The 16,851-nt window shown below is 42.2% G+C and overlaps 1 protein-coding gene across 6 annotated transcripts in view; it reads left to right on the top strand.

Moving 5' to 3' along the window:
• Positions 1 to 8,614: 8,614 nt before the first annotated feature.
• The window catches only part of LOC311011672 (uncharacterized protein), a 12,263-nt gene continuing 4,026 nt past the window's right edge, over positions 8,615 to 16,851 (top strand). For 3 of the 6 annotated variants that reach the window (XR_014596927.1, XR_014596928.1, XM_084006744.1), the window contains exons 1-7: positions 12,614 to 12,886; positions 15,048 to 15,209; positions 15,397 to 15,594; positions 15,781 to 15,939; positions 16,194 to 16,274; positions 16,386 to 16,527; positions 16,739 to 16,783. Coding sequence is in view for 4 of the 6 variants with exons in the window: in XM_084006744.1 (XP_083862870.1) it covers positions 12,653 to 12,886; positions 15,048 to 15,209; positions 15,397 to 15,594; positions 15,781 to 15,939; positions 16,194 to 16,274; positions 16,386 to 16,527; positions 16,739 to 16,783 (1,021 nt within the window). In the remaining 2 variants the exon portion in view is untranslated. Of the gene's footprint in view, positions 8,692 to 12,613; positions 12,887 to 15,047; positions 15,210 to 15,396; positions 15,595 to 15,780; positions 15,940 to 16,193; positions 16,275 to 16,385; positions 16,528 to 16,738; positions 16,784 to 16,851 lie in introns of those variants that run through there. The other 3 variants (XM_084006746.1, XM_084006747.1, XM_084006745.1) reach the window with 3 other exon arrangements.

The raw sequence follows: 16,851 nt of genomic DNA on the forward strand, positions 1-16,851 counted from the left end.
TAACATTGTAGCTGCTCCAGAGACCTTGTTGTTTGGATCGCAGACAGTCTCTGGTTTCTCCACATAGTCTGGTCTGGTCTCTGGACTAATGTGGGCTACTATCTAGACCTCTGGGGGACCACAGACAGTCTCTGGTTCCTCCAGATAGTCTGGTCTGGTCTCTGGCCTCTATCTTTCCAGGATATAACATTTTGGCCATGTACATAAATTACATGAAAAAACATACGAAACCAAAATACCCCCCCCCCCCCCCCCCCCATGAGCTCCTTCCAGCTCATTGCTGATGTTCCCAGTTGGATTCTTTGAACTGGGAGTTAATCTGAGGATTGGAGACTCTGTTTTGTGTTGTGACAAAAATGTGGAAGTGTATCTTTGAGGATTGAGCTAATCCCCTTTTACGAGTCCTCAGGGTCCTCCTGGGACCCCTCCTCGGACCCGGCCTTTCAGCTCCCTTCTCTGCACAGCTCCCTGTGTTCTGTGCTGAGATGAATGGGGGACCACAGTGTCTGGAACTGGCCACCACTAGCCTGCCAATCAATTTGTTTAACTCCCCAGGCGAGGGCAGTGATTGGTGGACCCTGCACACACACTCCCTTCCTGCCAACAAAGCAGCCCATATGCCCTCCCAGCAGGGGCCGGCCCTGATACTGGGGCCCACGCATTTACAGAGCCGGTTATAGGAATTTGGAGCTAATAGGATGAAAGGACTACCATCAGTGAATTGAAGCACAGAGCAAATCAAGTGGAATGCACATTCAGGGTGTCACTCATCATCCGGCCTGCACCTCCATTCCACGCTCCCCACGGCCACGCCGCCGGGCCAACACTCGCCGCTGGTTCGATGCCGGCTAGTTGAATTGAACATGTCTAATGAGAAGATCATTGTTGTTAGCTGGCGAGGACAAGAGGATTTAAATATATAATATGCTTTGGGGTTAGGTGTTGATATGATTAGTGACTGTTTGGTTGTGTTCCATCATTTTAATGATCACATCCTTAAAGAAGTAGAGATACAAATACACACATATCTAAAGGTAGGATATTTTTCAGAAATACTATACAGATATTATCATGGGTCATGAATATAAAACATGAACTGTGTAGTTAGCTTTAGACAACAAACCAACGTTAGCTTTAGACAACAAAACCAACGATAGCTTTAGACAACAAAACCACCGTTAGCTTTAGACAACAAAACCTCCGTTAGCTTTGGACAACAAAACCAACGTTAGCTTTAGAGAACAAAACCTCCGTTAGCTTTGGACAACAAAACCAACGTTAGCTTTAGAGAACAAAACCTCCGATAGCTTTGGACAACAAAACCAACTTTAGCTTTAGAGAACAAAACCAACGTTAGCTTTAGACAACAAAACCACCATTAGCTGTAGACAACAAAACCACCGTTAGCTTTAGACAATAAACCAACGTTAGCTTTAGACAACAAAACCACCGTTAGCTTTAGACAACAAAACCAACGTTAGCTTTAGACAATAAACCAACGTTAGCTTTAGACAACAAAACCACCGTTAGCTTTAGACAACAAAACCAACGTTAGCTTTAGACAACAAAACCACCGTTAGCTTTAGACAAAAAAACCAACGTTAGCGTTAGACAACAAAACCAACGTTAGCGTTAGACAACAAAACCAACGTTAGCTTTAGACTAGGGTTGTCACGATACCAGAATTTCAGTAGTCGACACCAATACCTGTGAATTTCCACGATTCTCAATACTAATTCGATACCACAATTTAAAAAAAAAAACAACAGGACCCATGTACTTTCAAATTCACTAATTTATTGAAAACTGCTTCAAACTGTCAAGTATTTAACACCACTGTGCTTTAAGATCTTTTTGCACAGAATTTAAATTGCAGTACCAGCTGCCAACAGACCTATAGCCATCCAGTATAAAAACAAACAATACTGTGCTTATAAGGCACTTTTTGCATGTCGGCTTGTTTGAATCAAGAATTGCTCCGGATTCATCCGCCTCGAATGCAAAATATTTCCACACACGACTCTTCGCACCTGTCTTGTCGACGAGCCGACGTGTTGTGCTTTCGCTCCCACCTGCTGAAGCCATTTTTTTCGAAGACGGCAAGTTTTCTTCTTCAGCGCCGCTTACTGCTCTGTGCTGCTCACACGCGTATACTGCCCCCGTCAGTTCCGCCAAGAATCGACACGGCTCGCCGAGTGAAAAGTTGTATATTCGGTTCTGACGATACCAGAAAAAAGCAAGTATCGAATTATTTTTTTCGTGTCGGCATTCGAATTGGTACCGAAGTATCGGTTCTTGTGACAACCCTACTTTAGACAACAAACCAACGTTAGCTTTAGACAACAAAACCAAGTATTCATGTTTAGAAAATCATTATTGTTTGGCTCAAATGAAAAGGACTTTACTCGCTCACATCTCTGAGTGAATTCAATCGTGAACATAAATGTTTTTCTGGCAACCCCCCAGTGGTCCCTGAACCTTTGGTTGAGAACCACTGGTTTAGATCATCTGGATAACGTGTTTATAGCCTGGGTACTTTGACTGAGTTTAATATTAACACAATTAATGATATTCTTTTGGCCTCTGTAGTGTTCGCTGGTCTTAAAGGACCAGAAGTCTGGTACACATGACGGACAGTCTTATCCAGCATTGACAGAAATCCAGCCAATTTATGATTAACTCCATACAATATTTTATCTGTGTATTAATAGTTAATCTGTGTATTATATCCATTTAACTTGGATTAGTGATCATGACACTAGGGGATTTCTAATTAAACCCAGGGAGACATATTTTGGCTGCTTCTAATTGGTTTTTTAGAAGCTGTCTGGTATTATATGTTTTGTGTGTGTGGATTAGCAAAATCAAGCCAATTACAATGTAAACTCCCAAACATATTGAACCCAGTGGATCTGAGAGGATTTGCGGAGCAGATTTATCTTCGGAAACCATCGCTTTTACATCTGTGGGCCTTTTGATGCCTGTTGCTCTCCTCTTAATCACAAAGCTGATTGTTTTCACCCGACAAAACTATGTGGAAATAGTTGCTAATCTCCCTCCCGGTGGAGTCTGTTTTGGTCAGACATAATCTGCCAGAGTCTGATTGAGCTGCATAATCCCTGGATGAGGAAATGTACCACCCCCCCCCCCATTAGATCCCTCTGTAGCTGGCTGGAGATGTGGCCCCTCCCCCGTCTCCTCTGGCGTAGCTTCTCTACTGTATGAGTCTGCCCTGGGGGCTAAACAATATGCTCCTATTTTTTTTTTAATTAATGAAAAACCTAAATCTGTGTCTGTGTGAGCCGATCTGACTGACGGTGTTGATGCTTCCCTTTGTGCTTCCTTTCCTCCTTCCTCATCTGCATCCTCCCAAACATCCTTCTCCACCTCCCCCCCCCCCCTCCCCCGTCTCTGTCCTTTCTGCAGGCCAAGTGTCCCGTCAGGAACTGTTCCAGGGTCAGTGTTGCTTTGTCCCGTGATCTCTCGTAGCAGTGAGCAGGCAAATTGCATAACTGAGCGGAGAGAGGCGTCTGGAGCTGCTGGCTGAGGGGCAGCCGTTGGAGATGCAGCGACGTGGAAGTGACGGACAGCGAGGAATGAATGGAGGATCAATGACACATATCAACAGACAGCTCTGAGCCGTGTGTGTGTGTGTAAATTGACACAATTTCTTTAAATTATTGATGTCATGAATTAATTGATAATAATTGATTTATTCATCGATGAATCTGTTAATTGTTTAATCTATAAAATAAAAAAATACAATAATAATTCCAATGCTAATATTAGTAATAACAACAATTAGTGACACAACCAACTTCATCCATCAGAAAACATGATCAACTAATTTTAATTAATCTAATTTGTCTGTTGGGCTACAATAATGATTTTTGTATCAATTAATTGTTGATTTATTTATCAATAAAATTGCCTGTTTAATCTATAACATTAAGATAATATATAACAGTTAATAATAATTATAATAATATTAATAACAATATTTAGTGACACAACGAACTCTTAACTGCATCATAAAATATCAACTTACATTTAATTGATGTCTAGTCGGGCCATAATTATGATTTTTGTTATTATCATTTCATTGATAATATATTTATTTATCGATTCATCTGTTCAAGTGTTAAATCTACAAAATGTAAAAAAAAGAATTACAATGATAATAACAATGCTAATACTCATATTACTACAACTATTAGTAATAATAGTAATTAGTGACGCAACCAAATTAACTTTCAACATTTTCAACTAACATTTCATTGTCGTCTAATAGGGCTACAATTATGATTGATGATGTCATTATCAATTAATTGTTGATTTGTCTATCAATTAATCTATAAAATGTAAAAATCGAACAGGTAATCATAATAATAATAATAATATTAACAATAATAATAATAATAATAATTACTGACACAACCAACTGTGTCATAAAACATTATCAATTAACATGTAATTGTTGTCGGGCCACAATTATGACTTTTGTCAATTGTTTAATCTACAAAATGTAAATTATTATTTTCAATAATAATAAATAATTATTACTTGTTTGGTATTTAAATTGCATTCATTCCAAACAGCAGCATGTAGCCATAGAAATGTTAAACCGTTTCTGAAGGATAAATGAAAGTGAAATTGGGTTCTTGTGTTTTACATTCTTCCATCGGTGAAGCTTTTTCTTCCGTTTAAATCATGAATTGTTTTCTATCCGAGTGAAACTTCGAACTCTGTTTCTGCTTTCTCTGGAAACAGTACCCACAACGACATGAGTAAAGAGAGGATTCTGCCTCAGTGTCACTGGAGGAATAACATTCCTGCTGTCTGAGCGCCCTCTGCTGGCCATATTAAAGGTGAGCATGCATCCCCATGTACACAACATTACTTTAGAAACATGCAAGGAGGCTGAGTGAACACCCCTCCCTTTCCAAGCGTGTCGGTGAACTACGTTACTTCAGGTAACATGAAAAGGTGAGACAGGCATGGTTTGGTCTACTGTAGAAACGTGGAGGTGCAACATTGTGGACTGTATGAAGAGGACCCGGTCCCTATGTAGACCTGGGCCTAATTCTCAGATAACAAAATCACTTTCTTATATTACCTGGTCAAATACAATTCCATCAGTCACTGTGGACAAACTTGCGCGGAAGACTTAAGATGGCAATAATTAAATAAATAAATCATTAAAATGCTCAATAAATAAAATAATAAAGAAACCTTTTAGAAAAAGGGGCCTCGATTATGTGAAAAATAAATATGGCACAAAAATAGAAAAAAATAAATAAAATAATATTTTGATTAATTATTTATTTATTCCTATGTAGTTATCTGCCAATTTATTCCATGCTGTTTCCATGTATTTGTATTTATTTCCCTAACACAATAAAGAGTTTAAACTGAAAACCATCAGAACTAAACACATAAATAAATAAAAGTATCTATCAAAGCTTAAACCTCTGTGTGCGTGTGTGTGTGTGTTGTTGTTGTTGTTGTTTGTAGGAAGGAAATGTGGTTTTGTGCTGTTGCTTTTATTGTTAGCTGTTGGTTGTTGGGGTCCACATACGTTCAGACCACCCCGGCTTAGAACAATAGACCATCTGTGATCAGAAACAATGGTAATGTCAGGGAGGAGAGAGAGAGAGAGGGAGGGAGGGAGGGGGAGGGAGAGGGAGAGAGAGAGAGAGAGAGAGATGTACCTGAAGGTACCTGGCTATGTTGAGCTGGTTTTGTAGTCCAGGATTTTGGTGAATGTAGTCCAGACCGGTCCCCCATGTCTAGCAGTACGGCTCCAAGGCTGCAACAAAAAAATGGGAGACTGTATGAGTTCAAAGCACTAACCTTTTTTCAGCGAAAATGTGACCTCTTGTGGTGACAATGGAATAATGTTGCTTTTCTTTACTGTTACAGCAGTACTACTTTATTGTTGCCACAATAAAGTAGGAGCTTTGAAAACTTCTAGAATTTATTGTAGAAAAAATAGATTTTATTATTGTAAGAAGAATCGTGAAAACTTTTTTTTGTTGTTTTTTTAGCAGGCAGAGAGACATCGGTAGCATTCATGCACTGCTAGTCGAATAATAATAATAATAATAATAATAATAATAATAATAATAATAATAATAATATGATATATATATTTTTTTACTTTTCTTTACTTTTGAACTTAGTCTCATATTTGTCTCTTTTTTCTTTTTGTCTTATTCTGTTTAAGTTTTATTTGTTTTTATTTTCGAATGTATGTTGTTTTCCTAAAAAAAATATGAATATGAATGTTCGCTTCGTCTTAACTGGTCCAATGTTTTATTTTTCCACAAACAGAAGAGCCTCCAGTGACATATTGAACCGAGGGGTTGTATTTTGGACCATATTGGTGTGCTTTATTGATGCCTGTTCAGGATTCTGACCCTGCACTGAAGGATTTATGCAAATATATGACAGTAATTTAATTAAAATCAGTGAAAAGGGATTTTCTATCTGGACGCCACTGAGGGTTTTAAGGCTGACATATGGTTGGTTTGTTTGTCAGGTCGACACGGCCACGAGCATCAGGAGGAACCAATGCTGCTCATCAAACACAGTGTTCTGTATTCAGCATGGTCCTTAGAAATAATAATATGACTGAAGTCATTTCTAAAAAATAAACTAAACTGGTGATATTATATTTTTCTTATAGTTTATAAACAGGTGCTTCTTAAATCTGAAAGAAAAAAAAAACATGATTATTTTAATTTTCAACCCGATCTATCGAAAGCATATTTCTGGAAATGTCAACATTTTGTTATTACATGTTTTAGGCTTTTCGTGCGTCATTCAACCCGGGGTTAGCGTTGTGAAATGGCTTTTCATGACAGTTATGTTCGGAGGGGTAAAACACATTACCAACATCACAAATGCAACTTAAAAGTAACCCAATAACCCATCGGTACACAAACAATGGTCTCCTGGTTGAAAGTCTTGTGTTTGCTCACCATCTACTTCCACGTCATTATGTACGTCATCTGTTGAGAGCGAATCATAGTAACGCTGTGTATTTTTGGCCAAGATATATGTACATTTATTTCTCAATATACCAACTTTTTTTCTCTTATTCCTCTACCAAATCAGACCAATACTATATCATATTTTAACTTGCAAAATTTCATATACATAAATCTAAATTTTAAATTCACCACTATTTTGAAAATGAATTCAAACAATACATTAAGTTAATTTTAAATTCTAAAAAAAAGAAGCTATCTAAACCATGAATCTGTGTATACCCTTTATAACATGTTTACAAACTACTTATAGTTATACTAATAAATACTTACTATTTGTGATTTCTGGCTAGATTCCGATCCCCTGGTATTTCTGCTGTTTTTTGTATGTGTTGTATGTTTACCATGCTGGTTGATTATTGTCACTGTCACAAATAAAAGAGAAAAAACGGTGGTTTTACGATGTAGTGACGTAAGCAGGAAATGCAGGAAAATGCGTTCTCGTTGCGAAAATGCCTTGTCGTTCAAACTATTTGTCCGGTCTAGATGTCAGCCATGTATTGATGAACAACAAACATTTATCCCCTTTTAACTATTTTTTTTCTCCCACAGTAAAACTACATCTCTCGTTTCACACAATGTACCACGGCCGTTAGCTCGTCTTGCTAGCTAGCTCGGCGATGGACAATACCCTCGCTAGCTAGCTAGCTTAGCTACGTCAAATCACGAATCTTACCTGACGTGTTTTCTCCAACCATTTATCCGCCGGGAAGAGAAAGAAGTTTAGTTGTTATTAGCGTGAGTAACGTTACGTCCAAAAAAACCCCGTTACATCCGAGTACCGAACACACAGCCGTTGTAGCTTCACTCACAGACGCCAGTTCCGCGAATTTCGGCTGTGAAGTCTTTCTAATCTAATCTAAATGTATCTCCGGAGTGTTATACGTCAACAGTTAAGACTATAAAATATCACTTTATTGGCGTGTGAAATTTTATTTTACATTCATGTGTACGTCGTGTCACAATTCACACTTTAAAAAAAACTATTTCTCCCGCCTTTGACTACTGTACGTCGTTTTTCCAAAATTAGTCCAGTGGTGGTGGTCCGCCGGAAGAGGGCGGGTCTTAACCTGTCTAATCGCGGGGATGCGGCAGAGGAGCAGCGCGAGATCAGAGTCAAGCGGAGCGATACGTTACCGGAAAACGGTTAGTGTATCCTTTCAATGTAAAAGCGACATTTACATTGTAAAATTCGAACAAAACCTTTTTAGGAGCCGTTAAACGAATACAATAAAAACCCACGTATTAGTGCGCGTGTGCGAGTCGCGTGTTGTTGTATTTTTATATATAAACGCTACTGTATACAATCCTCAAACGGATCTGCTTTTGTATTGAAAGGTCGGACAGGAAGTCCCGTGAAATTGTGTGCGTTTTGACTGACGCTGTCCCCGCTGCTGGTCTGACAGCACTGACGGGGTTTCTCTCCCGGTTTACGGTCTCTAGTTAACGGAGAGGACGCTGACGGAGAGCGGAAGGACGGTCCGTTAATCTGCCGCTAGTTTACCGCTACCACCGCTGCTGCTGCACGAGACCTGTGACGGAGGCAGTCGGAGGATGAGCGCGCGAGCACTGCAGTAATGATGCGTTTTATTCTGGACTGCCTGAGGACAACGAGAGCGAGACCCCCGAAGGATGAAGGGTAACGTTACCTTTAATGATATCATGACAGAAGTTTGATCTATGTTAGAGCTGCGCGCGCAGGAGACGCGTGATTTCCTTTTTTATCATTTTGTGGTGATTTTAAACTTTGAGACCAGATTTCGGCTTTGAGTAAAGTAGTGCGGGGCTCCAGACCCTCAGGGCCCACCCGGGGTTTGTGGGGGATTTAACAGACCTGCTAACTGACCCTCACGGTCATTAGCAGACCGATGTTTTATTTTAAACAGTCAGCACGAAGATCAAGGGGAGACATCGATCCAGGCGGCAACTTCCGGTTCTGTAGAGTGAAGCCAAAACAAAAGTGCCTAAAAACTGTCATTCTCTCTGCTGACCACCAGGGGGCAACTCCTCCCTGATTGTATCAGAAATCAGAATCAGAAAGGCTTTTACACCAACAAGGAATTTGTCTTGATGAATAAGTTGCATACATTGAAGGCGGTGACTATAATACATAGAAATCTAAGAGAAAATGGTCCTACTTCTCTCTGCTGGCCACCAGGGGGCGACTCCTCTCTGGTTGTATAGAAGTCTATGAGAAAATGGTCCTACTTCTCTCTGCTGGCCACCAGGGGGCGACTCCTCTCTGGTTGTATAGAAGTCTGAGAAAATGGTCCTACTTCTCTCTGCTGGCCACCAGGGGGCGCCTCCTCTCTGGTTGTATAGACGTCTAAAGCAGGCGGGGGGGGGGCTTACCTGCTGATTGACAGGTCGCTACCACGCTACCAATGCTAGTTAGCTACTAAGATGACTTTAACACAAATCCAAGATGGCGACGGCCAAAATGCCAAACTCAAGACTTCAAAACCATAGTGACGTCAATGAGTCACCATGACGACATCCACTTCTTATATACAGTCCATGGCCATGTGTACTTTTACATGTGATGCTTGTACTATTGCTTGCAGGACTTTTACTTTTAAAGGAGTACGTTTACATTAAGGATATTCATTTTTACTTGTTATTTTATTCAACGGTGGTTTATTCAGTGAATGGAGAAGTCAAAATCAAGCTGATGACAGCTGTGGCGTTAGCATTCGTCATGCTTGTGTCCAACTGACAAATGTGTAGTATTAGCTCTCTTTTAGCTTCAGCTTTGGTCTCCACCATCTTCTGAGAAACGATGCTGAACAATGGCCGAGAGTGCAGCGTTGGGTATAAAAACGTGCTGATTATTCTCTGTAGCTTTTGTCACTACAAGCAAGAACATTCACATCACACAAAGTCAAAGTGTTTTATTGTCATTTGTTCAGAAAATGCAGGCTCATTCTTTACATTTAATTATTTTTGACCTGGCAGGCAAACAATATGTAGTAGGCATAATAGATTAACAAGAGAGTCACATATAAAATAGCAGAAAGAAATGTGGCAAGAACTTAAAAATATACATCATAAAAATATACATAATAAAAAAATAACACTATCGACAGTTCCAAATGTAAACATCTAAATGTCTGTCCAATGCAACATATGTATCCAATGAGGAGTGTAACTATTAAATACCATAAATCTAAAGTGGAATGTGCTGATAGATAAAATAACACAACATATGGAAGGAATAGCAAAAAGTACATCACAGAAAATAAAACATAAAATAGACTAGCAGCAGTACTTCATTCCATATCAACAAAAAGGGGAATATATGTAACCTGGTGGATTTGGGATGACGGGAGAATGAATGACAATGAGGACAATGTTTTCCAGTTAAAATGCAACTGAGATTAAACGACGTCTGTTACAGCGAACGTATACGACTACGTAATCCACCTGAATGAACTCGACAGAAAAGAAGTCCTGACCTCGGTGTTCCATCACACAATATTCTGCTTTGGCAAATAAATAATGTATTGTTGCGTCAGCAGGAACTCTCCGGTCTGGGCACACTTCAACAATATTGTCTTTCAACTCGCCTTGACAGTCAGACAGCAGCAGCAGAGTGAACTGAGTTATACAGCTTTGTTCAGATAAAACGCCCATTTCAAATTCTGCAAACTAAAGTGTTCTGATTTTGTTATGGGGACGGTTGAATTGACACAGTGAACGACTGAGGCATCAGTGTGTGGATGAATGAATGTGTGATGAAAGCCTTCGCTCTGCGGCAGTAATGGGGTTAACATTGGCACTGCTGCAGGCTCATCATCCAGCAGCTTAAATCACTGTGACACATCTGTATAGTAGAAACCAGCTCACTCTGCCTCACTCTGTCACACTGCCTCACTCTGCCTCACTCTGCCTCACTCTGTCTCACTCTGCCTCACTGTCTCACACTGTCTCACTCTGTCCAGCTCACTCTGTCTCACACTGTCACACTGCCTCACTCTGTCTCACTTTGTCTCACTCTGTCACACTGTCTCACTCTCCCTTACTCTGCATCACTCTGCATCACTCTGTCTCACTGTCTCACTGTCTCACTCTGTCACACTGTCTCACTCTGTCCAGCTCACTCTGCCTCACTCTGTCTCACTGTCTCACTCTGCCTCACTCTGTCTCACTGTCTCACTCTGTCTCACTCTGCCTCACGCTGTCACACTGTCTCACTCTGCCTCACTCTGTCAAACTGTCTCACTGTCACAGTCTCACTCTGTCACTCTGTCACACTCTGCCTCACTCTGTCACACTGTCTCACTCTGTCACACTGTCTCACTCTGTCTCACACTGTTTCACTCTGTCCAGCTCACTCTGTCTCACTCTGTCTCACTCTGTCTCACTCTGTGTCACCTTGTCTCACACTGTCTCACTCTGTCCAGCTCACACAGATACATTAACATGCTTTAAAACCCCATCCATGTGTTATAAAGTCCACTGTCATCCATATGCAGAACATTTAGAGCAGAAAGCCGTTAGTTGCTTTATTGACTACTGAACAGTAGATTCACGGTGACTCTGCCGCGTCGCTGTAATAACTAAACACGTCGCTCTCATCGTCACCGTGCGTTACTCTTCATAGGTGTAGCTCGTGGTGACGATGGAGGACCCGTAGTCGCGTAGTCCAGATCTCTGCAAATACCTACTTATGTGTGAAAATAGTTGCTTCTAGTGACAAAACAACAGGAAATCATCTCTAACTGCCATCTTGGCTAATAGCATTAGCATAGCATTAAACATTACACTGGAGAGAGACTTTTCAATCAGAACACATGATTCCACCATCAGTCGACTACATGCAAGGCTTGACCAATCAGATTCCACCATGTAAATTCTAAGTCAGGGACATCCCTAGTCTCCATCTTGGTTTTGGCCGTCGCCAATGGCAACATGGCACATCCTGCGATGTGACTATATATATATATATATATATATATATATATATATATATGAACCAATATATCCTGCAGCACTTATCCATTTATTTACTTAATTTTAATACTGTAATAGCTTACTTAATTACTGTTCCGTGTAATAAAATGAAGACAGGTATTGATTATTGAAGCATTTTTAATCTTCTGTCCACTTATTGGAAATGCATTTGTGATTATTGATTGGTGCCGTTTGCCTGCGCTGCTCTGTGCTCTGATGGATTTTTATGAATGACTCAGTCACTGCCTTCAGTGTGTGTGTGTGTGTGTGTGTGTGTGTGTGTGTGTGTGTGTGTGTGTGTGTGTGTGTGTGTGTGTACACATACTGCAGTGGTGGTGATGGAGGGGGAGGAGGAACCAGAGGAGGAGGTGAGTGAGGAGCAGCGTGATGGTAGGAGGTAAAAACAGGGAGGAGACGGGATGAGAGGAAGGAAATCCTCCCGTGGACGGATCAGTCTACTCCACTGCTCTCACTCTGACTCATCCAACCCCCCCCCCCCCCTTCATTCTCACATTGGTGCATTCTGCCCGTATGCATCCATCACCTCGGGGACACACACACACACACACACACACACACACACACACTCATTGGGGGAGGCGGCTCCGCCTCCTCTGCAGTGTAGCGACAGCTAGCGAGGGGCAGCAATGGAGGAGCCAGCAGTGCAGCAGGATAAGATAGAGGGATCGTGGGAAGGAGGGCAGGATGGGGGCAAGAAGGCAGGCTGGAAGAACGAGTGCTCCCTCTCCTCCCTCCTCAAACACTCCTGTCTCCTCTGCTGGTCGTCTCCCAGGGACACGGACGTCGTCGTGGAGACGGACGAGCGGGTCCTCGCCAAGGCAGCCGAGATCAGAGTAAGAAGACCGCAGCACCTCGCGCTGGTGTGTGCATGCATGTGTGTGTGTGTGTCACGTTTTTATACATCTGTGTGAGTGTGTGTTATGTTTTTTTTATATCATGTGTATCATGGACATATGGTGTGTGTGTGTGTGTCTGTAGGTGTGTGTGTGTATGGTGTTTCCATCACTGCATTTCCCATGATGCTCTCCTGTGATGTCACAATGCTGTAAAGCTGTGAAACACACACACGTGTGTGTGTGTGTGTGTGTGTGTGTGTGTGTGTGTGTGTGTGTGTGTGTGTGTGTGTGTGTGTGTGTGTGTGTGTGTGTGGAGAACTCCACGTTTAACTTTGTCCTTGTTTCACGTTATGAACGTTTTAACGACCTGATGCATATTCATAAACGTATCTATGTCCACGTTTTCAAACTCCTTTCTGTTTCACTTAATCATCAACTTGATTTACAGGCTCATGCAGATAGTATTAATATATAATCATCAAAACAGTAGTCCTCTATATAGTCCACGATATAGTCCTCTATGTAATCCTCTAGTCCACTATGTAGTCCTCTATATAGTCCACTATGTAGTCCTCTATGTAATCCTCTACATAGTCCTCTATGTAGTCCACTATGTAGTCCTCTTTATAGTCCACTATATAGTCCTCTATGTAATCCTCTACATAGTACTCTATGTAGTCCAGTATATAAGTAGTCCTCTATGTAGTCCACTGTGTAGTCCGCTATGTAGTCCTCCTATGGAGTCCAGTATGTAATCTTCTACATAGTCCTCTATGTAGTCCAGTCCTCTATGTAGTCCTCTATGTAATCCTCTACATAGTCCTCTATGTAGTCCACTTTATAGTCCTCTATGTAGTCCACTATGTAGTCCTCTATATAGTCCACTATATAGTCCTCTATGTAATCCTCTACATAGTACTCTATGTAGTCCACTATGTAGTCACCTATCTAATCCACTATGTATTCCTTTACATAGTCCTCTATGTAGTCCACTATGTAGTCCTCTATGGAGTCCACTATGTAATCCTCTACATAGTTCTCTATGTAGTCCACTATGTAGTACTCTACATAGTCCTCTATGTAGTCCACTATGTAGTCACCTATCTAATCCACTATGTATTCCTTTACATAGTCCTCTATGTAGTCCACTATGTAGTCCTCTATGGAGTCCACTATGTATTCCTTTACATAGTCCTCTATGTAGTCCACTATGTAGTCACCTATCTAATCCACTATGTAGTCCTCTACATAGTCCTCTATGTAGTCCACTATGTAGTCCTCTATGGAGTCCACTATGTATTCCTTTACATAGTCCTCTATGTAGTCCACTATGTAGTCACCTATCTAATCCACTATGTAATCCTCTACATAGTCCTCTATGTAGTCCACTATGTAGTCCTCTATCTAGTTCGCGTTGTAGTCCTCTACAGACATAGCATAATGTTGTATGAAGATAATCCTGAATGAATCCCACGGTGGGATATTAACTTCTGATCGTGGATCCAGCTGAAGGTCCTGGAAGCTGTAAAGTTGACCTTGAATCATGAAGCTAACTTTGTTAGCAGAATCCAGAAAAAGGTCTGGTCTGGTTGTGTTCATCAGATCCACCCATCGCTCCTCCACACTCCGAATATGGTCACTTCCTTCACTGGCTGCAGGACTTCCAAACTGGAGTCCACAAGTTAACAGGCGGCGTCACCATGATGACGTCACCATGACGACCTCCACTTCCTATAGACCATCTGTGTGAGCAAAATAACGTTATCACTCTTTTCATAAATGTTTCCAAAGCCGTCACCTGATCACGATCTAAAAATAGAAACGCTCACAGATGAAAGATCGTCAACGTTCTCATCAGGTTCTCAGTAGAACGTTAAACCAGCACCAGTTATTAAACTGTCGGCGGTGATGACATCACAACAATCAGGCGGTTCACCTTCGTCATCATCTGGATGTTGTGAAGAACGTTTCTGTTCATCTCACCTGTTTGTGTTTTACAACATTCATCATTTTATCATCATTTCACCTGAGTCTCCAACCCTAAACTGTGTGTGTGTGTGTGTGTGTGTGTGTGTGTGTGTGTGTGTGTGTGTGTGTGTGTGTGTGTGTGTGTGTGTGTGTGTGTGTGTGTGTGTGTGTGTGTGTGTGTGTGTGTTGTGTGTGTGTGTTGTGTGTGTGTGTGTAGGAGCTGGAGAACTCCGTGACGGTGGAGAACTTGGAGCTTCAGGAGCAGCAGACGGACCGCCAGGACCTGGAGGAGACTCTGGTGAAGCTGGAGTCCCACAAGCAAACCCTGATCCTGCAGATCAAGTCCACCAGGCAGCAATGCTATGAGGAGAGTCAGCAGGTGAGGCCCCGCCCATCGCCCTGCTGACCCGCATGAACGCTTCTTAGTTCTCACCACGACGTCTTCAACGGGATGACAAAGTGTTTCTACCTTCTAGCCATTCGTTTTCCATGAAAACGTCTTCAACATGATGACAAAGTGTTTCTAGCTTCTAGCTGCTGCTGACTCCCTGTCCTCTCTGGTTCAGATCCTGTCCCTGCAGGCGGAGGAGGTACAGAAGGAGAGCCAGGTGGAGGAGTACGAGAGGGAGCTGGCCAGAGTAAGGTGGAGGCTGAGGAAGCTCCGAGAGGAGGTGAAGCATGCCAAGAGGAAGGTGGAGGAGGCCGGGGAGAGGGACACCCCGCTGCAGGACTCCATCAGGCAGTCCTACGAGGAGATCCTGCAGGTGTGTGTGTGTGTGTGTGTGTGTGTCATATCAACAACGGGCCTGAATGAAACCGGCTCCACCAACCTCCTCTCCCTCTTCGTCTCCTCCTCTTCCTCTCCCTCTCCTCCTCCTCTCCCTCTCCTCCTCCTCTCCCTGTCCTCTTCATCTCCTCCTCCTCTCCTTCTCCTCCTCCTCCTCCTCTAGGAGGAACACACCCTGTGTTCTCTGTCAGGGAGTGCCGTGACCCCGGAGAGCCAGCTGGAGGAGTCCACGTCTCCTGCCGACACCACGGAGGATGACCCTCTTCCCATGAGGCCTTGGGGGAGGAGCCAGTCGCTGCCGGCCTACGCCGACCTCATCATGGTAAAAAATAATCTATAATAATAATCTATATAATAATAATATCTACTTCTCAGGTGTTTGTGTGATTTGTTGAATATGGTGATAATCTGAGATATATATATATATATATATATATATACCTTAATTGTTTCTGACTTGTTTCTGAAAACAGTGAAGTAACCCTTTAATACAACGAGGTGTGTCTTGTTTACCATCTCCTCTCCTGTGAATAAACATCATCATAATAATAATAATAATAAGCGTTTCTCCTCCAGAGGGCCAGCGGCTCGTCCTTCTGCAACAACCTGGCCGACACCAGAGAGGAGGCAGACGACAGCGGGACCAGCTCACCCAAGGTAGACCTCCTTACCTGGTCTCCTACCTGGTCTCTTAATGGGTCCCTGGGGCAGTAGTGGGACTAACATGTCCTCCTGGGTTTGTGATGAGAACACGGTGTTCCTCCACAGATGGACCGATCCGATCTAGAGGACGACCCAGAGGAGGTGGAGATCAGCAACGAGGGGGACAAGGAGTCCCCCATGAACCCAGACCCTCTCACCCAACTGGACTTCTACCAGGACAACCCCTTCGCCCACTGCCAGAGTGACCGTATGTACCAGGCCACAAGTAGAGTCCACAATCCCTACTACAGAGGACTATGTAGAGGACTATGTACAGGACTATATAGAGGACTATGTACAGGACTATATAGAGGACTATGTACAGGACTATGTAGAGGACTATGTGCAGGACTTTATCTGAACTTCCAGTTTTCTTCAATGATTCTTCTCTCTCTCTCTCTCTCTCTCTCTCTCTCTAGATGACCTCTTTAATGAAGACCTGTTCCCTAAGACCGATTCGTCCGGTGAGTAGTAATACAAGTCCACTCCACCATATTTGACCCCAGGAGAAGTTAAAGGGGTAGTTTGGGTG

This window comes from Eutrigla gurnardus (genome assembly GCF_963514095.1).
Source record: "Eutrigla gurnardus genome assembly, chromosome: 4".
In the NCBI taxonomy this organism is placed as follows: Eukaryota; Metazoa; Chordata; class Actinopteri; order Perciformes; family Triglidae; genus Eutrigla; species Eutrigla gurnardus.